General features: G+C 62.3%; 2 protein-coding genes across 9 annotated transcripts in view; one reads left to right on the top strand and one right to left on the bottom strand.

Moving 5' to 3' along the window:
• Positions 1–2,898: 2,898 nt before the first annotated feature.
• GPX4 (glutathione peroxidase 4) lies at positions 2,899–5,838 on the top strand. Of its 6 annotated transcripts, none has more exons than XM_025368186.1 (7): positions 2,899–3,098; positions 4,199–4,293; positions 4,381–4,525; positions 4,714–4,865; positions 5,282–5,306; positions 5,452–5,511; positions 5,590–5,836. In XM_025368186.1, the coding sequence occupies exons 1-7, from the start codon at positions 3,015–3,017 to the stop codon at positions 5,620–5,622; spliced, it is 594 nt and encodes a 197-aa protein (XP_025223971.1). In that variant the 5' UTR covers positions 2,899–3,014; the 3' UTR covers positions 5,623–5,836. The 6 variants fall into 6 exon arrangements, with proteins under 6 accessions (XP_025223971.1, XP_025223972.1, XP_025223970.1 ...); XM_025368187.1 differs by having other exon boundaries at positions 5,430–5,511; positions 5,590–5,833; XM_025368185.1 differs by having other exon boundaries at positions 5,623–5,833.
• An 845-nt stretch (positions 5,839–6,683) lies between these two features.
• The window catches only part of SBNO2 (strawberry notch homolog 2), a 69,331-nt gene continuing 54,385 nt past the window's right edge, over positions 6,684–21,629 (bottom strand). For 2 of the 3 annotated variants that reach the window (XM_025368614.1, XM_025368615.1), the window contains 21 exons: positions 19,086–19,203; positions 18,701–18,806; positions 18,194–18,347; positions 15,915–16,091; positions 15,352–15,449; positions 14,543–14,625; positions 12,864–13,055; positions 12,206–12,375; positions 11,482–11,613; positions 11,065–11,200; positions 10,852–10,964; positions 10,658–10,729; positions 10,247–10,355; positions 9,781–9,855; positions 9,508–9,651; positions 8,724–8,818; positions 8,552–8,644; positions 8,339–8,470; positions 8,182–8,258; positions 7,828–8,018; positions 6,684–7,753 (listed from right to left, as the gene is read on the bottom strand). In XM_025368614.1, the coding sequence (XP_025224399.1) occupies positions 7,269–7,753; positions 7,828–8,018; positions 8,182–8,258; positions 8,339–8,470; positions 8,552–8,644; positions 8,724–8,818; positions 9,508–9,651; positions 9,781–9,855; positions 10,247–10,355; positions 10,658–10,729; positions 10,852–10,964; positions 11,065–11,200; positions 11,482–11,613; positions 12,206–12,375; positions 12,864–13,055; positions 14,543–14,625; positions 15,352–15,449; positions 15,915–16,091; positions 18,194–18,347; positions 18,701–18,806; positions 19,086–19,203 (2,952 nt within the window). In that variant the 3' untranslated portion in view covers positions 6,684–7,268. The remainder of the gene's footprint in view (positions 7,754–7,827; positions 8,019–8,181; positions 8,259–8,338; positions 8,471–8,551; positions 8,645–8,723; positions 8,819–9,507; positions 9,652–9,780; positions 9,856–10,246; positions 10,356–10,657; positions 10,730–10,851; positions 10,965–11,064; positions 11,201–11,481; positions 11,614–12,205; positions 12,376–12,863; positions 13,056–14,542; positions 14,626–15,351; positions 15,450–15,914; positions 16,092–18,193; positions 18,348–18,700; positions 18,807–19,085; positions 19,204–21,629) is intronic. The other variant, XM_025368616.1, reaches the window with a different exon arrangement.

Consider the following 21,629-nt stretch of genomic DNA (forward strand, 5'->3'; position numbering starts at 1 on the left):
TTTTTTTTTTGAGACGGAGTCTTGCTCTGTCACCCAGGCTGGAGTGCTGTGGCCGGGTCTCAGCTCACTGCAAGCTCCGCCTCCCGGGTTCCCGCCATTCTCCTGCCTCAGCCTCCCGAGTAGCTGGGACTACAGGCGCCCGCCACCTCGCCCGGCTAGTTTTTTGTATTTTTTAGTAGAGACGGGGTTTCACCGTGTTAGCCAGGATGGTCTCGATCTCCTGACCTCGTGATCCGCCCGTCTCGGCCTCCCAAAGTGCTGGGATTACAGGCTTGAGCCACCGCGCCCGGCCTGTTTTGCCCACTTTTGCCCTTATCACAACTGGCAGGAAGTGAGGAACGGGATAAGGTCTCTCCGCCGAGCTGTGGGTGCTGAGCTGTTTTTCTGGCAACCCTGAAATAAACACCGGTTTCAGCGCACACGTTTGCAACCAACTTATGGAAAACAACTCTGGCAACATTGCAAACAGCTGAGCCTTTGCAAGGGCAAGAACAGATTCGCCCGTGTGGCCCTGTCACCCGGCACTGCCAGGGCGGGAGGAAATGGGGGGGTTTCCTGAGAAGTGAGACAATGGGGGTTGACTCCAAGAACTCGGCCTCTGGGGGCTGGGCGGGAGCAAAGCCATGTGAACAGGCTTACGCAAGACCTGGATTCTGCCAGCCCAGCTCAGGGATCCTTGCTTCACTGCCTTTGCCACTCAACTCCATCTACAACGCCTCTGTGCTGCATCTAGCAGGCCTGAGTCAGGGGCAGTGGCGGGGGCTGGCTCATAGGTCCCACCCCAAATCAACACAGCCCTGAATCTGTCTCTGAAAAAATTTACTCAATGCAGGGTCAGAAAAGGTTAAGACCTTGAAGGCAACATAAAAATCTAGGCGGGGGCCGGGCGCGGTGGCTCAAGCCTGTAATCCCAGCACTTTGGGAGGCCGAGGCGGGTGGATCATGAGGTCTGGAGATCGAGACCATCCTGGCTAACACGGTGAAACCCCGTCTCTACTAAAAAATACAAAAAACTAGCCGGGCGAGGTGGCGGGCGCCTGTAGTCCCAGCTACTCGGGAGGCTGAGGCAGGAGAATGGCGTAAACCCGGGAGACGGAGCTTGCAGTGAGCTGAGATCCGGCCACTGCACTCCAGCCTGGGTGACAGAGTGAGACTTCGTCTCAAAAAAAAAAAAAAAAAAAAAATCTAGGCGGGGTAGGTAGAGTGGCTCACACCTGCAATGCCAGCACTTTGGGAGACTGAGGCAGGTGGATCACCTGAGGTCAGGAGTTCAAGACCAGCCTGAGCAACATGGTGAAACCCCATCTCTACTAAAAATACAAACATTAGCTGGGCTTGGTAGCGCGTGCCTGTAATCCCAGCTACTCAGGAGACTGAGGCAGGAGAATCGCTTGAACCCGGAAGGCAGAGGTTGCAGTGAGCTGAGATGGAGACACTGCGCTCCAGCCTGGGTAACAGACCAAGACTCCTTCACACACACACACAAATTCCAAACCCCTGTCTGTACAGGGGTCAAAGTCCAATCATGGTGACTCAGTTCCCAAGTATGAGATGAGTGTCTCTGTTGCCAAATGTCCAAGCCACGAAGTGAAAAACAGAGTTGGAAGCCAAGATGTGGGGTGGTATGGGCTCTGGGTGTGCCCATACCTCGTAATGTTAGAAGCGTAAGAAAACCCTCCAGACTTGTGTTTATTTTCTGAGTACACACTGCGCGTCCCTGCGTGGGCAGCTGTCTCTGGGGTGGGATCCCAGGAAACTCCAGGTTCTCAGTTAAATGGTAACTGTCTCGATGACTCTCAGGTCCCAGTGCCCACATGTTATGTAAGCGGCTTGGCAACCAGACCCAGCGGTGGGGAGTCACTGACAGCCCTGTGCCCATGGCAGGGGTGAGGGCAGGGACACCCCCATGCCCTCTCTGGGCACCCTCATAAGATGGGACTGTGATGAGGAGCAGACCTCAGTTTGGTTTCATTTACATTAAAAAGGCAAATCCCTTGGCCGGATGCGGTGGCTCACACCTGTAATCCCAGCACTTTGGGCGGCCGAGGCGGGCACATCACATGAGGTCAGGAGTTTGAGATCAGCCTGGCCAACATGGTGAAACCCTGTCTCTACTAAAAATACAAAAAAATTAGCTGGGTGTGGTGGCTCGCTCCTGTAATCCCAGTTACTCAGGAGGCTGAGTCAGGAGAATCGCTTGAACCCGGTGGGCGGAGATTGCGGTGAGATGAGGTCGCACCACTGCACTCCAGCCTGGGCAAAAGAGCAAAACTCTGTCTCAAAAAAAAAAAAAAAAAAAAGGCAAATCCCGGCCGGTCCTGTGGCTCACACCTGTGATCCCAGCAGTTTGGGAAGCTGAGGCTGGAGGATCACTTGAGGTCAGGAGTTTGAGACCAGCCTAGGCAACATAGTGAGACCCCCATGTCTTTACAGTAATTAGCCAGGAATGGTGATGATGAGCTGGGATGAGCCTGTTGTCCCAGCTGCTCAGGAAGCAGAGGCGGGAGGTTCGCTTGAGCCTGGGAGGTCGCGGCTGCAGTGTGCCCTGATCGTGCCACTGCACTTTAGCTTGGGCAACACAGCAAGACCCCGTCTCTTAAAAAAAAAAAGGTAAACGAGTTGGGGAGACTTTTCTGCGAGTTGGAGAAACGCCCTCGACGAGTCTTAAGTAGTATTCTCAAGTTGTCTGGCCTGTCGCCGCGCTGCGGTCAACCATCCGGAGTACCGTGCGCTGCCGCCCAACGCGTCGACTGCGTAGACACGGCCGCCTGTGCGCAAGCGAGCATGCGCAGTCGCCGACAACAGTCCGCACGTCCGGTCCCGCCCCCCTTCCCCGCCTTTTTCCCTTTCCGGCCTCCCATTGGCTGGCATCGGCGCGAGCGCTCAACACCGACGCGGCTGACCAGTGAGCGCTCCGGAGGGCGTGGCCGTGGGTGGGGAGGTGCGGAGAGCCGACGCGCGTCCATTGGTCGGCTGGACGAGGGGAGGAGCCGCTGGCTCCCAGCCCCGCCGCGATGAACCTCGGCCGCCTTTGCCGCCTGCTGAAGCCGGCGCTGCTCTGTGGGGCTCTGGCCGCGCCTGGCCTCGCCGGTACCATGGTGAGCGGGCGCCGAGGCTGTTGCCTGCCTGGTTACCGTTGGGGCGGGCGCGCCATCCCCGTCTCCGCTTGCCGGCGCGGGGAACCCTCAGGCTCCCGTGACCTTGGTTGGGGGCGTCTGGGTGGCTCCCCCTCCCCACCCCTGGCCGGGCGCGGACGCGGGTGACCGCACTGCGACGCGCTCCGTGGCCCTCCAGGCCGTTGCGGGCACGCGGGCTGGGTTCGGGGAAGGGGAAGGGGCTGTTCAATGCGCGCGGGTCGGGGTCCGGGAAGGGGCTGTCCAGGCCGTTGCGAGCGCGCGGGTCGGGGTCGGGGAAGCGGCCGTCCAAGCCGTTGCGGGCGCGCGCCGGGGTCGGGGTCCCGGCTTGCAGGGGGCGGGGTCCGGGACGGCTGGGGCGGAGCTGGGCCGTTGGGGGCCACGGGTGGGCGTCTCCGGGCCGAGCGGGGCTGCTGCGCCCGAGCGGTTGTGGGTGCAGAGGGCTGGAAACCCCGGATCACGCGCCCCCGGGCGCCGCCCCGCCCCCGCGGCTTGGCCTAGCTTGGTGGCGTCACAGTCGCACAGTCCTGACTTCGGCCTCCGGGCCTTTGTCCCCGGCAGCGGCGCTCGGGGTGGGGGAGCCAGGCGGGGCGGGAGACGGGCGGGTATGGGCCGCGCGGGCGCAGGCTCCCCCAGGCGCCGCAGGCAGCGGTGCCAGAGCCGGGGCAGACGGCGGCCGCGAGCCCCTCGACGGCGGAAGGCCCCAGCGTGCAGGCGCAGGAGGGCGCGGCGCCGGCGGAAGGAGCCCTGTCCCCGCAGCTTGGGACCGGAGATCCACGAGTGTCCCGAGTCCCAGGACCCGGTGCGCGCGGGGCCCTCACACCTGCTGCTGTGGCACTTTTTGGGGTTGGAACCTTCTCTCGGTCTCCGGGTTTCCGGTAAAACGGGACCAGAGGCACAAGGAGGCGTGTGCGTTTAAGGAGGAGGAGCGTTCAGGTTTTCAGGGCCCCAAGGCTCCGGTGTCCCCGCCACCGACCCGCTCCGCATCCCTTCCTGCCCCAGGGCCCCAGGCTCGGCCTCCCGTCCATGTCCATGCTCCCTGCTCAGCCCCCTTTGCCTTGCAGTGCGCGTCCCGGGACGACTGGCGCTGTGCGCGCTCCATGCACGAGTTTTCCGCGAAAGACATCGACGGGCACATGGTTAACCTGGACAAGTACCGGTGGGCGCTCGCCTGCGGTGGGGCGCATGGCCGGGGCCTGGGAGGGGGCCCTGCTCTTCTGCGCTTGACCCCCGCCGACTCTTGCAGGGGGTTCGTGTGCATCGTCACCAACGTGGCCTCCCAGTGAGGCAAGACCGAAGTGAACTACACTCAGCTCGTCGACCTGCACGCCCGATACGCTGAGTGCGGTTTGCGGATCCTGGCCTTCCCATGTAACCAGTTCGGGAAGCAGGTGGGCGGCTGCTGCGTTCCCGGGGCTCACAGAGGCCGGTGGGTGGGGGTGGACCGTGGCCTTGCAGAGGCCGATGGGTGGGGGTCAGGGTGGGCTTCGGCCTGGAGAGGGCCTCCGAGTGTGCGGGGGGCCCGGACTGAGGAGGTGCCAGGCCTCCGACGCACTCAAGCACACCTTGGCCGCCACAGGAGCCAGGGAGTAACGAAGAGATCAAAGAGTTCGCCGCGGGCTACAACGTCAAATTCGATATGTTCAGCAAGATATGCGTGAACGGGGACGACGCCCACCCGCTGTGGAAGTGGATGAAGATCCAGCCCAAGGGCAAGGGCATCCTGGGAAAGTGCGTGACCTCTGGGGACATTACAGCTGCGGGGTTGGGGGGGCTGTGTGGGGGCCTGCTGGGATGTGCACACCTCCCTGGGGGGCAGAATGGCTCAGGGGGCGGTTGAGGTGGGGGTGCTGGGACTCTCACACTGTGTAGCCTCCTTGGGGCAGGATGGCTCTGGGGTCCATGGAGGGCTGTGAAGCAGCCAGGGATGCTCACACCTTTGTGGCCTCCTGGGGACAGGATGGCTCAGGGGGCTGTGGGGGGCTGCTGGGACTCTCACACTGCGTGGCCTCCTGTGGTAAGATGGCTGGGGGGGCGTGGGGGGCCGCTGGGGACACTCATGTCCATGTGGCCTCCTGGAGGCAGGATGGCTAGTGGGCCCGTGGGGGGCTGCTGGGGATGCTTACACCCATGTGCTTCTTTTCCAGCGCCATCAAGTGGAACTTCACCAAGGTAAAGGGGCTGTGGGGGGTAGGAGACCAGCTCCCCACAGCCACAGCCCTGACCCACATGGGCAGCAGGCAGGAAGGGCAGCCTCAGCCCCTTGCAGGGGGCCACCCCCACGGTGCCCCACAGTTCAGACACTGTCTCTCCACAGTTTCTCATTGACAAGAACGGCTGCGTGGTGAAGCGGTACGGACCCATGGAGGAACCCCTGGTAGGTCCTCTCTAGGGAGCCTGCTTGGGGCAGCGGCTCGGGAGCTAGCTGCCCTGACCCAGCTTTTCTCCCCGACAGGTGATAGAGAAGGACCTGCCCCACTATTTCTAGCTCCACAAGTGTGTGGCCCCGCCCGAGCCCCCTGCCCACGCCCTCGGAGCCTTCCACCGGCACCCATGACGGCCTGCCTGCAAACCAGCTCCTGGTGAGGCAGACCCGAAAATCCAGCGTGCACCCCGCCGGAGGAAGGTCCCGTGGCCCGCTGGGCTTGGCTCGGCGCCCCCACCCCTGGCTGCCTTATGGGAATAAACAGACAAATTGGTCTGCTGGATCTGTCTGTCTAGGGGCTTGGGGGGGCCCTTTTGCCAGGCACCCCTCCATGTCACGGCCAGCTGCTGTCAGCTGCCAGGGAATGCCATGAAGGTGGAGTGTTGCCTCCTCTTCCTCCAGGCTTGGGGGCTGTGCTGGCTGGGGTGCTGGGGTGCAGTGAGATCTGGGCCCATTGGACACCAAGCCCTGGGCCTTAATCCATGCAGCCCTGCCTGGTATGCACAGGTAGGGCCCAGTAGGGCTGAGTCTTGGAGAAGATAATTTCAAGTGGCTGTTCTTCCCGGCCCCGGGTCTTAACCCGTTAGGAGGTGGCTACTGGGGCCTCCTCTGGCCAGAAAGCAGAAGCATAGAGGCCCAAGGAACAGCGTGACCCTGGTGGTGGGGATGGGTTGGGCACCCACACCTGCCCTTGGGGCCTCACCTGGCTGGGGGGTGTGGGGGTAGCTGGGTGGTTACTGTTCACAGAGTCCCTCCATGAGGGCTGGGGGTGGACAGGCCAGCAGGGGCTGGCACAGCAGCACCAGCCACCATTCAGGGGCCCGTGCGGGGGGGCAGTTTGGACACGGCTTGGCTGCCTACCTGCATAGCTGGAGGGACTGCAGCCTGCTAGGGTGGCTGATCCCAGCTGTCCCCACTGGACGTCTGGAATGGACAGTCCATGGCACCTGCCCCAGACACGGGGTTGAGGGGGTCTCTCTCCCAGCCCTTGTCCCTCCTCATCCACAGGGGGCCAGCACAGGGCGGTGGACAGAATGAGACCTGGTAACCTAAGAGCCTCCGGGGATGCCCACGCACCCCTGTTCTTCCCTCCCTGTCCTGCAGGCTGAGGAGCAGACTCCATGGGAAGTAGGCAAAAGGCACATATATTTAAAAAAGTCCTTTACATATGTACATCAGAACTTGCTATAAATACATAGAAACCGCAGGCGCCACCCTGCCAGCTCCGCGGCCTGGGGCCTGGGAGAGGTGAGCAGGCAATAACTTAGGGGTCAGAGAAGGGCTAGGGGAGGGGTAATTGCATATATTAGCGGGGGTCTGCCCCACAGAGCGCCCGAGACGCGGGGCCCTGAGCACCTGGGGTTTCCTGAGTTTCTAGCTCTTGGGACCACCCAGTTTCACGGATTTTAAGAGTTTGGGCCCACTGAGCCCTTGCGGATGCCCAGTCCAAGAGCAGCCACCCGGAGCCCCTTCCTACTTGGGAGGAGAGAGGCACAGAGAGGGCCCTGCCTCGCCCCGGCCCCCAGCTGTCCTGAGTGGGCCCCGCCAGGGCTGATAGGTGAGGGCCCGGGTCGGGCGCGGAAGGCACTGCGGCCGGGGCCTGGGGCTCCTCTGAGCAGTGGTCAGGGAACCTTGGCCCTGGTCCCCACTGCTGCTCCTAGGGGAGAAACGGTCCCTGTGACTTGGGGCATGTTTCGCTTAAAGGTGTGTCAGAGAGGAGCCTGGGTGCCGGGGAAGGGTGGGCTGAACTGGATCACGCTCTGCCGCTCGGGACCGCCGCCCGCCGCGACCCCCGCCCCCGCGCCCTCCCCCAGCGCGCCCTCGGAGGGCGGCCCCGCGTGCAGCGAGCGCAGCATGTCCTCCAGCACCTCCTTGAAGTTGATGTCACAGCCCTGGTGCGCGAGGGCCGCAGGGTCGGCCTGTGCGTCCTGGGCGCCCAGCGGCACCAGGCCGGGGCCGGTGTCCAGGGGCAGCGGCGCCGGGAAGGAGAAGTGCGGGGGCGGCGGGAATGCCTCGGCCGGGGGGCTGTAGGTGAGGTCCAGCACTTCTCCGGGGCCGCAGGGCAGCGCCAGCGGCCGCGGGGCGGGCGGGACGGGGCAGCCCAGGGCGCGCGCCTGCCTGCGCTTCACGTCCGCATCCATCAGCCGCAGCTCCTGTAGCACGCGGCGCACGCAGCCCTCGGGGATCTTGATGCCTGCGGGCGGAGCGGCGGTGTCAGGGCCGGGGCCGGGGGCTCGGGCCTTCCTGGGGCGCCGGCCGCCCACTCACCCACTTGCTTCTTCCTGTCCTTGGTCTTCAGCCGCACGATCTGCAGGTAGCTGCTGCTGCTGACGTCGGCCATGACGGCGGCGATGCGGCCCCACACGCGCAGCAGCGCGCCGCACAGCATGTAGTGGTGCCGCAGCCGCAGCCCCTGCAGGCAGTCCTTACCCTCCTGCGCCAGCCGGCAGTGCCGGTTCCTGCGGACGGGATGGGTAGCTCGGCTCAGGCGGGTCCCAGGGGCCCGCAGGCTCCCCAGGTGCCCTGAGGTTTCCGGCCTCCTCTCAGAGTCTCGGGAGCTCCCGATCCCTGCCTGGGTCACCGCCATCTGCGGGTTTCCCCCGGTCCCCGGCCCGCCCTCACCAGGCGCTGTGGCTGCAGTGCGTCAGCGACAAGGTGTAGCCACTCTCCCAGGGCTCCTTGGCCTCCTCCGCGGTGACCTGGGGACACAAGACCGCATGAGCCTCGGCGGGGCCAGGGCCAGCAGCCCGAGGGAAAGCTGCACCCCGCGGCCGCCTACCCGGTGGAACTTGCGGCGGAGGCTGTCCAGGGCCTCCAGCTGACTCTGCCGGCCGATATTGGGCTTGTACACCGTGAAGAGCTGGCCGCGGTTCTGCTCCGCCAGCAGGCAGCTGGGCTTGTTACCGCGGACCTGCGGAGGAGGGTGTTGAGGCCGCGCTCAGGTCCCACCCCGTGGGCTCTCCTCTGGGAGGGTGACCCCGCCAGACCCCACCTTGTAGGAGAGGTAGAAGCCGTCATAGGGGCCCGTCAGCTCCAGTGACTTGGCAACGGCGTCCTCCCACTTCAGGCCGCGGTCCACGCTGATCTGCCACGGCAAGGGGGAATGTGAGTGTGGTGGGGGCAGGGTGGGCAGTGTGTGAGGGGCTGGGGGGCTTCCTGCTGACCTTGTAGAAGACCACCTGCCCGTCCTGCGGGTGCCCAGGAGCCAGGAACACCTGCTGACTCTCCTCGTAGATCTCCTCGACGCCGGGAGCAAGGTCTAGGAGGGGTGGGTGGAGGGTGAGTGGTGTCCGGGCCTGGACTGCGGGCTGGGGCCAGGGTCAGTCCAGTAGCCCGGGTGCACCCTAGAGACGAGAGACGACCCCTGGAGAGCACAGGGGAGGGTGTCCTGGAGCCTGGCCTGACCTGGCTCAGCGTAGGGATGGTACACATGGGCCCCAGCCTGGCAACCGCTCAGAGGTCAAGGTAACCCCAAGCAGGCTGTGGGGGCTCGTGCGAGCCTGGTGGGCTGTGGCACTGCTCATGAGTGAAGTATCTGTGGTCCTGCCCCAACCTTCGTCTGGACACAGGGAAGTGGTCCTGATGGACAGGCCTGGCCCTATGAGGCTGAAAGCACAGGCTCACTGGCCTTGGGTTCACAATGATGTAGCAGGCGCCCCGTGGAGCCTGGGGATGAGCACGGTGGGCAGTGTGCACCAGCCTGAGCACTGTCCACAGAGCTGCACGGGGATCCCACAAGCCCCGTGCCCACGCCTGCCCAGGCCCACCCAGCACCCTCGCTCACCCAGAATGCACAGTGCTCCTATCAGCCCCTTACCCACCTAGGCCCTCCCCATGCTCACCCACACTGCCCAGTGTTCCCACAAGGTCCATGCCTACCCGGGATGCCCACTGTTCCCACGAGCCCCTCGCCCACACCCACCCAAGTCCCCCGGTGCCCATGCTCACCCAGGATGCCCATGTCATATTTGCCCTCCCGCTTGTCCATCTCGATGAGGTGGTCGAAGGTGTCTGAGAAGTACTGGAACAAGGCGTTCTGCTTGTACACCTCCAGCCCCAAGATGCGATTCAGGAACTTGGTGATGGAACAGTCTGACAGTGGAGGGAGCCAAGCCTCAGGCTGCGCTGGGAGTCCCCGCTCCCCTCGTTGCTCCCCACGTGCGGTCAAGGTTGCATGAGACGAGACGGGAGCGTCTCTGGGCCTAGGTGTGGGGCACTCACCCTTCTCCACGTCCAGGCAGCCATTTCGGGACTCCCGGCCGCCAATGCCCACGGACAGCAGGCCCTGCTTCATGTCTGCGGGGAGAGGGGCCTCACACGCTGGTCTTCCCAACCCTGTCCCTCCCGCAAGGGCCCTAGCTCCTTTTCCAAGAGGGGGCTCTCTGGGGGGCCTGGGGAGCAGCTGAGGCCTAGGGCTAGGCCAGGGCTAGGAGTGGAGCCTGTTGCCTGACTGACAGGAGTGAGAACAGCACGTTCTTGGGGAATAAATTCAAATCCCAGGCCCCTCAGCTGCCCCGGAAACCCACCTGGTGGCTGCTGGGGGCCGCCTTGGCTCCCTTTGCCTTCACAGCCCCCTCTGTGCGTGTGGGGAGAGATCTCTCAACACACAACTGGCCTATAAAGTCTGCTGCCCCAGCTGCTCTGGAGCCCCTGCCCCCCCAGGAAGACCCCCACGGGCCCAGCTTACCCCGGAAGAAGGTGGAGACCCCTCCAGGATATCCCTGGGGCACAGGCACTTTGTTCTCAGTCTGGCTCAGGATGGTGGTAAGGACACAGTGCAGGGCCCGGGTGCCATACTAGGGGGAGAGGGTGAGTGGGGAAGGAGGCCCCGGGAGGAAGCCGGCCTCCCCTGGACCCCTACCTCTCTAGAACCCCACCCTTCCTTAGGCCCCTGGCCCCTACCCTCCGCTAGACTCCTAGACCCCACCTCCCTCAGCTCTCAGCCACCTCCTCCCCCAGAGTCCTAGACTAGGCCCTCCCCCAGACCCCTGGGTCCCGCCTCCCCCAGCCCCCATCTACTCCGGCCCCCAGGCTCTTACATCCGGCCCTCCCTAGACCCCTGACCCTGCCTCCCCCAGCCCCGCCTTCCCTGCAGTACCTTGTTCTCAAAGTTGTACTTGCTGAGGTCACGGGACTCCGTGGCGCGGCGGTCTCCATGGGTCAGGGCCCCCTGCAAGGGGTGGGGAAGGTCATCGGTTGGTCACCTGGGGTCTGGCCTCTGGCCCCCCACAAAGCTTTGCAGAGCCTTCCTGGGCCTGTCCCTGGTTCTCAACCCAGCCCCCACCTGCTCACCAGACTCTCCAGGCGCTTGGCCACAATGGAGGCGAACCGGCGCTCCCCGGCCAGCTCCGAAATGAGGAAGACGTACTCTGGCGCAGAGACCTGGTTGGACCGGTGGGTGCGGCCTGGGGACAAAGCGGCTCTCAGGGTCCGGCCAGGTGGGGGCGGGGCCGAGACCACGTTGGGGGCGGGGCCAGGTAGCGCTAGGGGCGGGGCCGGACTCACCGAACTGCTGGATGGCGCGGTCGGCGCTCCAGGGCAGCTCCAAGGTCATGTGCACACGGCGCCGCTGGTTCTGGACGCGGCGGTCAGCTTGGAGGGAGACACCCGAGCTGGAGGCCTCCGAGATGATGGCCACGAGCTGGGGGGGCGGAAGGGACCGGGACGCGGTTGGTGCAAGGCCCGCCCCAAAGCTGCCGCCGCCTCCTCACCCTCTCGGCCCCCGCTCCAGGTCACCAGGACGTCCAGGGGCAGCGAAAGGCCTGCGCGGCGCGGACACCACCCGTCACACGGCCACTCGCGCCCGCACCTGGCACACACACACTCGCAGAAGTGCGCGGGTCCGCAGTCCCCGGGGACCCTTGGGCCCCTCTGTGCCTCCTGGGTCCCGCGGGCCGCGCCCAGTGCACTGCGGCCCCACACCTTCTCGCCGCTCATGAATCGCTGCTTCTCCCTGAGGTTCACGTGGTCGATGGACAGACCCTGCTCTGCCCGCGACTCGAAGGCCACCGTCCCGTCGGGCCTGGACACCACGCGGCCTTTCCTGCCGGTCATCTGCGGCCGGGACAGGGACAAAACCGGCCGTCAGTGTTGTGGCCTCGCAGGAGTCTGGCCACCCATGTCTCAGCTTCCCTATGTCCCACAGTGGTCGTGGGCTCCCAGCTGTGGATGCGGCGGGGAGGGGGCCCTGGGAGAGGGAGAGGGGGACTGCTGGACCCAGGCGATGTGTGCCCGTCCAAGGCCTGGTATTATCAGCCAGCCAGCGCCACGGAGTGAAAAAGTGAAGCTGGGCAGAGAGAACGCCGCAGAGCCAGGCCCAGGGGCTTGAGTCCTGGCCCCGGGCACCCCAGGGGTGCGTTCAGGCAGTGGTCTAAGCAGAGGCCAGTGCAGGCCAGGCTGGGGGATCTGGGGCTGAGAGAGATGGGGGAGGAAACCCTCTACAGGAGGTCACGGCCTCTGGCGAGCTGGACAGGACGCTACTGCCCCCACCTCCCGCCCCCCAGGCTCCCGGAAGGCCCCCTCCTCGCAGGGCCGCGGTGACGCAGAGTGACCAGCAGGGGCCACCAGAGCCGCGCAGAGCCCGGGTGAAGCCCCGCCCACTGCCCACGCCCCACCCACCACCTACTCCCGCTGCTGTCCCACCCACCTCCGCCACCCGCTGGGGGCCGCCAAGCTGGTCGATGAGCTCGTCCAGGGTGTTGACTGGCAGCTCCCGGCCCAGCCGCCGCACTTTATCCAGCAGATCCTGCTTCAGTCGCTCCACCCGCTCCAGGACCCCGGGGCCATGCGGGTCTCTCTGAGGGAGGCACAGGGGTCCTAGGGAGGACGTGAAGGGTCAGGGCAGGACATGTCAGCTGCCTTCTAGGGCCCACCTAACTCAAGGCTGGCCCCAGCAGAGCAAGGACAAGGGGCCTGGGGCAGCCCTGAGGGACGGCAGGGTGGCAAGGAAGCCCAGCACTGTGGCCCAGGACTGCTTTTCTGCGCTTTTCTCCCTGAGACCAGCTAAGGCAAAACTGAGCCTCCTATCGGGGACCAAACGCTGCGACCTCACGGCCTCCACAGGAGTGGGGACTGCCCAGCCCTGAGCCCCAGCTCTGCCTCTGACCAGCGGTATAACCCCTGACCTCCCCTCTCTGGGCCTCGGTTTCCCCCAACTGTAAAGTGGGCACCATAGCAGCAGCTGGGCTCAGGTGGGCTGGACTGAGGGCTACAACCTGGGGTAGGTGGTGACCGCCAGGAGGCCGGGGGAGCCTCGCACTGGAATCCTGACCCACAGGTGGTTGGCCAGTCGGGCAAGCCCTCACCTCGGTCATCACTGGGGAGCCCGATGGCATCAACGATGACCACGTCGTCATCCATCAGGGACTCGGGGGAGGAGTTGAAGTCGCTGTCCAGGCCGGGGTCTGACTCTGTGCTGCTGTCATCACTGATGCGGATGATGCCCGCCGCCTCGCACGCCAGCCGGGGGGCTTTGGCCCCACGTCCCCGAGGTCGCCCTGCAGGGAAGGACAGGGTCACCGAGGACCAGACCACAGCAGGGTGGAGGAGCACGTGGAGGAGACGTAGCAGGACAGGGCAAGGCCAGTGGTCCGAGCTGGGGAGCTCCATCCGAGACCCCCTGCCTCTGGGCAGGCAGCTCAGCTGTTCTCTGGGGACGCCCTCTTAGGAATCCTGTGCCCTGTGGCCAGGAGGGCGTGGTGTCAGGGGGCAGTATTTTGCTTTATTCTGAGACAGAGTCTCGCTCTGTCGCCAGGGTGGAGTGCAGTGGCATCTCACTGCACTCTGCCTCCCGCGTTCAAGCGATTCTCCTGCCTCAGCTTCCCGGGTAGCTGGGATTACAGGCGCGCACCACCACGCCCGGCTAATTTTTTGTATTTTAGTAGAGACGGGGTTTCACCATGTTGGCCAGGCTGGTGTCAATCTCCTGACCTCATGATCTGCCTGCCTCAGCCTCCCAAAGTGCTGGGATTATAGGTGCGAGCCACCGTGCCGGCTTATTTATTTTTGAGATGGAGTTTCACTCTGTTGCCCAGGCTGGAGTGCAGTGATGCAATCTCAGCTCACTGCAACCTCCACCTCCCGGGTTCAAGCAATTTTCCTGCCTCAGTCTCCTGAATAGCTGGGATTATAAGCATGCACCACCATACCTGGCTAATTTTTCTATTTTTAGTAGAGATGGAGTTTCACCATGTTGGCCAGGCTGGTCTCAAAATCCTGGCCTCAGGTGATGTGCCCGCCTCAGCCTCCTGCTGGGATTACAACAGGCGTGACCCACTGTTCCTGGCCAATATTTTATTTTTATTAATTTTTTTGAGACAGAGTCTTTCTCTGTCACCCAAGTTGGAGTACACTGGCGTGATCTCGGCTCACTGCAACCTCCACCTCCCAGATTCAAGTGATTCCCCTGCCTCAGCCTCCCAAGTAGCTGGGATTACAGGCGTGCGCCACCACACCCGGCTAATTTTTGTATTTTTAGTAGAGACAGGGTCTCACCATGTTGGCCAGGCTGGTCTTAAACTCCTGACCTCAGGTGATCCACCCACCTCGGCCTCCCAAAGTGCTGGGATTACAGGCATGAGCCATTGTGCCTGGCAAAGAGGACCGTATTAATAAACCCATATCCGAGGTCCTTTCAGACGTGGCTAGTGTGGTGGATACGTGGGGTGCCTGGGGAGGCCACACACCAGACCTCGACAGGGAGCTCTCGGCTTCCCTGTGACAGCAGCCTGGGGTTTATCAACGGGCTCCGAAGGGGCCATGGAGACCCTGAAAATAGAAGGTGGGAGAGGGTGGGAGCAAGCAGTGGGGCTGGACCTCTGCAGCCCCGGGTGGTCCCGGCTCAGCCCCTCGGGTATGGTTGTGTGGCCTTGGGTGAGCTACGTGGCCTCTCTGAGCCTCGCCACCTGCCATCCCAGGGCTGATTACGGAGGAGGGAGAAAGCGGAGGGGCAGGAGTGGGTGGGGCTTTGGCGCACGGGGCTTACGTTTCCGCTTGCTGCCCGCTCCTCTGTCCCGCTTTCTCTTGGTGGATGGAAAGTGCTTCTGAATTAGCGACAGAAACACGCCTCTGAAAGTGAGACGCGGAGTTTATTCTCACACGAGGAGCGGAGGCCAGGTGGGGTTGCTCTCTGGAAGCTGGACGCACCCCTGGGTCCCTGTGGGGGTCCCGGAGAGGGCCGGTCCTGGGCAGAGGGTCTCCCGTGGGGAGTGGGCTGGGGGCTGCCTGTGAGCTCTCCTTTGGCCTGCTGGTGTCACAGGGCCACCTCAGCCCACCAGGCTTCCCCCGCTCTGAGGAATGTGGACGGCTCCCAGGATGGGGGTAAGGGGTAGGGTGAGGGGGTAGCTAGGGGCTCCCGGCCAAGGGATACCAGGCATTGGGGAGCTCTGACCCCCAGGCAATGGGGGGAGCTAGGGGGGCTGCCGTGACCCTCCCGGGGCGTTCTCAACCCCCAGAGGAGAGGCTAGGGCTTCAGGGAGCTGGGAGGGCCAGCCCCTAAAATCCACAGCACCCTTGTTAAAACGGCATGGGTGCAGGAAGCCTCCTTCTAAGACCCCTGGAGACCACGTCCCAAACCTTCCAGGCCCACCACACCTGGGATCCACCTCCACACCTCTGCTTTAGACCTGGAGCAGAGCTGAAGGTCTCTGCGGCCAAGGCTGGGGTCCCAGCAAAGCCCACCCCAGCACCTCCTGCTGCTGGGGCCAAGGGGCAGGGTCAGGCAGCAGGTGGCCACAAAGAGGGGTGGCCATGAGCGCAGGAATCCCGCAGTCCCGTCCCCACCATGACACTTACTCAGCGGCCGAGACAAAGCAGTCGAGGTGCCCGTCGTTCTCCCCCAGCACCTCCCGCGTGCGTGCCTCGCCTGTGGACTGCAGCCCGATGACCACACACTGTGGGACAGCAGAGGACTATGAGCCACCAGCCCTGCTATGACCACGCACTGTGGGACGGCAGAGGACCGTGAGCCACCAGCCCTGCTATGACCACGCACTGTGGGACAGCAGAGGAACCAGCCAGGCCTCAGGTGACAGCCACGTCCCTCACTCTGCCAGTGTGCTCGCCTCCCCAGGAGGGGCCCTGGCCCACCACAACACACACTGCTGGGTGGGGGTCTGCCGGCTTCCTGTCTCGGGATGGTGAGCTGCCCACCGTGTGGTCACTGTCTGCACTCCGGTGTTCCGACACCCTCGCTGGCTCAGATTGGAGGACGGACATCTGAGCGTCTCTCGCCCACCAGGGTGCAGCCCCCATCCACATCTTGGGGGGGCCAGGAAGTACCAGGCAGAAGAGCAGCCCCCACCCCTGCAGGCCTGGCCGCCCTCAGCCCTCGAAGGTCGAAGGCTGCAGCCGCTCACCTTGTCTCGCGCCAGCTCCTCTCGGGCCAGCTCCACCAGCCGGCGCACCTTGGCGGCGATGCACAGATACTTGAAGAAGCGCTGGTGTGCCGACCAGAACTGGCCCCACAGGGACTTGCGTGACTCCAGGCCGATCCAGTCGGCCGCCTGCTGGAACACGTTCAGGGCCTCAGCCCACTGCAATGACACATGACACGGCGCCCCTGAGCTCTGGCTCCTGGCTCCCGGCCCACCTGCTGCCAGCCCTGGGCAAAGCATCCCCACGCCTGGTGGAATTTAGGGCAGGATGGGGGTGCTGGGGGTGTGCACTGTAAGAGGCACCGCCTCTACCTATACGGTAAAAACCTGAAAAACCAAAACACCGGCCGGGCGCGGTGGCTCAAGCCTGTAATCCCAGCACTTTGGGAGGCCGAGACGGGCGGATCACGGGGTCAGGAGATCGAGACCAGCCTGGCTAACACGGTGAAACCCCGTCTCTACTAAAAATACAAAAAAAACTAGCCGGGCCCGTGGTGGGCGCCTGTAATCCCAGCTACTCAGGAGGCTGAGGCAGGAGAATGGCGTGAACCCGGGAGGCGGAGCTTGCAGTGAGCTGAGATCCGGCCACTGCACTCCAGCCTGGGCCACAGAGCGAGACCCCGTCAAAAAAAAAAAAAAAAAAAACCAAAACACCAGTGGTGGGGAAGTTGTGCTGCAAACGGCACAGACTCAGCGCCCGCAGCAAACAGGCTCAGCTCCTTCCAACAACAGTGTGAGCCACGCCTTTTGTTTTCCACCAGGGTCTCACCCAGGTGTGATCCCCTCCAGGGGACACTGGGCATGTCTGGGGCCGGCAGTGGTTGTCAGGTTTGGGGGCTGGTCCTGGCATGGACTGGGTAGGCTGGGTTAGGGTGGCGGGGACTCTGGCCAGGGATACTGCTGCACACCCCAAAGTGCTCAGGACGGCCCTACGCCAGAGAGCAACCCGGCCCTGGGGGCTACGGGAGATGCTGGTTGTGTGACCTAAAGAAACCAGCGAACTGGCTGGACGCGGTGCCTCACGCCTGTAACCACGACACTTTGAAAGGCTGAGGCGGTCAGATCACCAGAGGTCGGGAGTTCAAGACCAATCAGCCTGACCAACATGAAGAAACCCTGTCTCTACTAAAAATACATATCAGCTGGGCGTGGTGACACATGCCTGTAATCCCAGCTATGCGGGAGGCAGAGGCAGAAGGATCGCTTGAACCCAGTAGGCGGAGGTTGCGATGAGCCAAGATCATGCCATTGCACTCCAGCCTGGGCAACAAGAGTAGAAACTCCATCTCAAAAAAAAAAAAAAGAGGCCGGGCACGGTGGCTCAAGCCTGTAATCCCAGCACTTTGGGAGGCCGAGACGGGCGGATCACGAGGTCAGGAGATCGAGACCAGCCTGGCTAACACGGTGAAACCCCGTCTCTACTAAAAATACAAAAAACTAGCCGGGCGAGGTGGTGGGCGCCTGTAGTCCCAGCTATTTGGGAGGCTGAGGCAGGAGAATGGTGTAAACCTGGGAGGCAGAGCTTGTAGTGAGCTGAGATTCAGCCACTGCACTCCAGCCTGGGTGACAGAGCGAGACTCTGTCTCAAAAAAGAAAAAGAAAGAAAGAAAAACAGCAGCAAACATAGAGGGCTGTTGGGTGGTTTGAGGAGGAGAAAACGGGACCTGTCCAAATACGGAGGGAACGACCAAGCCACGTGGCCCACAGCAACGCGGATGCTGAATGCAGCTACGAGCCATGGGCCAGGACCTGGAAGCGAAGGGCTTGAGCACCACGGGAAGGGGAGGTCTGGCCACACCCCTCGTTATCACAGTCACGTAAAAACCCCGGTGATGGCCGGGCACGCGGCTCACACCTGTAATCCCAGCACTTTGGGGGGCTGAGGCGGGCGGATCACTTGCGGTCAGGAGTTCGAGACCAGCCTGGCCAACATGGTGAAACACTGTTCTCTACTAAAAAAGTACACAAAATTAGCCAGGCGTGGTGGCGGGCACCTGTAGTCCCAGCTACTCGAGAGGCTGAGGGGGGAGAATTGCTTGAACCCAGGAGGCAGAGGTTGCAGCGAGCTGAGATTGTGCCACTGTATTCCAGCTTAGGTGACAGTGTGAGACTCTGTCTCAAAAAAACAAAAACAAAAAAAATCCCGTGACAGGACAGGGCGGGCCGTCACCTGATAAAGCCTGTGGCATCTTCAAGGCCATGGGGGCGCAATTTCACCCAGGAAATGCACAGGAGTCCCCGGGTGGGGCGCCCAGGCTTACCAGCAGGGCTGCGCGGTTGTACACGCGCTCAAAGGCCGGGGCCAGCGGGATCTCCTCGATGCGGAAGGTGACGCCGGAGAAGCTGAGCTGGCGTGCGATGTACATGCCACTGACCTTCATGTCCATGGCCACGATCTCCATGGCACCCACGCCCCTGCAGATGGACACAGCCCCCGTGAGCATGGCCAGAGCCATGGGGATGGAGCCGCCGGAGAACGTGAGGCAGAGTGAGTTGCAGAGAGGGCAGGGTCAGCCAGAGCAGAGCCCTGGCAGCCACAGAGACAGCTGGCAGCCAGCCCGGGGGGGGGGGGGGGGCAGGAGGGGCTGCTGAGGGGCTGGCTTCCCTGGGAGCACTGGGCAGCCCTAGGCAGAGAAACGAGTGACACACATTTAGCACCTCTGGGTGCCAGGGAAGTGCACGTGGCAGTGCCAGGCCTTGGGCTGATGGTCCTGGGGCCTCCGCCCAAACCCCCACCGCCCCTCCACGTGGGCAGGAAGGGCACTCACCTCTTCTCGATGGCATGCAGGAACTCCTCAAAGTTCCGGAAGGGGGTGCCCTCGCCCCAGATACCTAAGCGGCTCATGTAGATCATATTCCGAGGCTCAGAAGCACCTGTGGAGGGAAGCTGCCGTCAGCTCCCCAACCCAGGAGGGCCCAGGGGCCGGGTCAGGGGCCAACTAAGTAGGGACCGCCTGATGAGGGGCCCGCAGGGTTGGAACCATGGGCCTGGGGACAGCCAGCGTGGCCTTGGGACAGGCGCAGAGATGCCCCAGCATCCGAGGAGGAGCAGGGTGCAGACGGAGGCTGAGCATGCGTCGGGGATACCCCTTCCCGGGGACAGCCAGACAGACGTTGTTGTGGGTGGGTCACATGGGATCCGCACTGCCTCACCTGTGGCGCTGGCATAGACCACGCGGGCCAGGGGCAGCTTGTTCTGCAGGTCCAGCACGGCCTTGCCCATCTTGGTGGAGCCGGCGTTCTTGGCCTTGTGACACTCGTCGAACACGATCTGGGGCACACGTGGGTTAAGGAGTGTTCTGGGTGACCCCAGGAGCCCGGGTCCTGACCACCCAAGACCCCACCTTCCTGGTGGGGGGCAAATGCCCATGCCGCTGAGAACTCCACAAGGGAAGCTGGTCGGAGTGACAGCCGGCTACCACGGGGGTTGGCGGGGGGGCGGCCCCCACACGACCACTAGATCGGTGTGGCCTGGGATGGCTTCTCCCAGACTCTAGACACCACGCACCGAGGACGGGGCCTCTGGCGAGGAAGGGTGGGCTCCATAAATTGCAGGATGTTGCCATCAGAGGAGGGTACCTGGAACCTGTTTTTTGTTTGTTTTTTTGAGGCAGGGTCTCGCTCTGTTACCCAGGCTGGAGTGCAGTGACACAATGTCAGTTCACTGCAAACTCTGCCTCTCGCATTCAAGTGATTCTCTTGCTTCCGCCTCCCAAGTTGCTGGGACTACAATGGGTGCCACCACCAGAGCCAGCTAATTTTTGTAGTTTTGGTAGAGATGGGGTTGGCCGTTTGGTTGGCCAGACGGTCTCAAACTCCTGGCACCTCAAGTGACCTGCCCACCTCAGCCTCCCAAAGTGCTGGGATTACAGGTCTGAGCCACCGTGCCCGGCCCTAATTCTTTTCTTTTCTTTTCTTTTTTTTTTTTTTTTTTTGAGACAAAGTCTCACTCTGTCACTAGGCTGGAGTGCAGTGGCGTGATCTCGGCTCACTGCAACCTCCGACTCCCTGGTTCAAGCAATTCTTCTGCCTCAGCCTCCCGAGTAGCTGGGATTACAGGCGTGCATCACCATGCCCAGCTAACTTTTTTTTTTTTGAGATGGAGTCTCACTCTGTCACCCAAGCTGGGGTGCAGTAGCTCAATCTTGGCTCACTGCAGCCTCCGCCTCCTGGGTTCAAGCGATTCTCCTGCCTCAGCCTCCTGACTAGCTGGGATTACAGGTGTGTGCCACCATGCCTAGGTAACTTTTGTATTTTCAGTAGAGATGGGGTTTCACCATATTGGCCGGGATGGACTAGAACTCTCGACCCTGTGATCCACCTGACTCGGCCTCCCACAGTGCTGGGATTACAGGCGTGAACCACCACGCCCGGCCTCTCTGTTTTAATTCTTATTCTACAACTGAAATCATGGTGGCCCGTGTTAAAAAATGATGTTGGAGAACACTTATCTATTTTACAGACTAAAGTCCTGCCTGCTTAGAAAACAATTATGTATCTACCTAAACTAGAAGAAGATCAGATGTGGTGGCTCATGTCTATAATCCCAGCACTTTGGGAGGCCGAGGAAGGAGGATGGCTTGAGCCCATAAGACCGGCCTGGGTAACATGGCCAAACCCCATCTCTACAAAAAATACAATAGTTAGGTGGGCATGGTGGCATGCACCTGTAATCCCAGCTGCTCAGAGGCTGAGGCAGGGGAAATCACTGAGCTCAGGAGGTTGAAGGTGCCGTGAGCCGAGATCGCGCCACCGCACTCCAGCCTGGGGAACAATGAGACTCCGTGTCAAAAACAAACAAAAAAACTAGAAAACACTGAATTTTTTTTTTTTTTTTTTTTAATTTAGACGGAGTCTTGCTCTGTCGCCCAGGCTGGAGTGCAGTGGCGCAATCTCAGCTCACTGCAAGCTCCGCCTCCCGGGTTCACGCCATTATCCTGCCTCAGCCTCCCGAGTAGCTGGGACTACAGGCGCTTGCCACAACGTCCGGCTAATTTTTTGTATTTTTAGTAGAAGCGGGGTTTCACCGTGTTTGTCAGGATGGTCTCGATCTCCCGACCTCATGATCTGCCCGCCTCCGCCTCCCAAAGTGTTGGGATTACAGGCCTGAGCCACCGCACCTGGCCCCTTAATTTTTTTTTTTTTTTTAGACGAGACGCAGTCCTGCTCTGTCGCCCAGGCTGGAGTGCAGTGGCGCGATCTCGGCTCACTGCCACCTCCGCCTCTCGGGTTCAAGTGATTTTCCTGACTCAGCCTCCTGGGTTGGCCAGGGTAGTCTCAAACTCCTGACCTCGTGATTCACCCACCTTGGCTTCCCAAAGTACTGGGATTACAAGGGTGAACCACCTGGCCTGGCCATATTCTTAATATTTTAAGACAAAAGAAAGCAAGTTCCAGAAAAGCAGGCTGAGGAAGGAAAACTGGGAGAATACAAATTAAACGGCTGGCCCTGCCGCCACGCCACAGCTCAGCGAGGGGTGATCTCAGTGTTATCGCTGTTTCGTAGATTGTTGCACGCAGATTGTTCAGCCGGGTGCTGAAGACACCAGCAGTCTCTGACTCCCACCCCTCCTCTCCCACTCCTCCATCCTCCCCTCTGACCCCAACCCTGCCCTCCCCTCCCGACTCCCCCCCCTCCTCTCCCACCCCTCCCCCCCCCCCCCCCCTGACCCCAACCCTGCCCTCCTCTCCCCTGAC

Source organism: Theropithecus gelada, chromosome 19, assembly GCF_003255815.1.
Source record: "Theropithecus gelada isolate Dixy chromosome 19, Tgel_1.0, whole genome shotgun sequence".
NCBI lineage: Eukaryota > Metazoa > Chordata > Mammalia > Primates > Cercopithecidae > Theropithecus > Theropithecus gelada.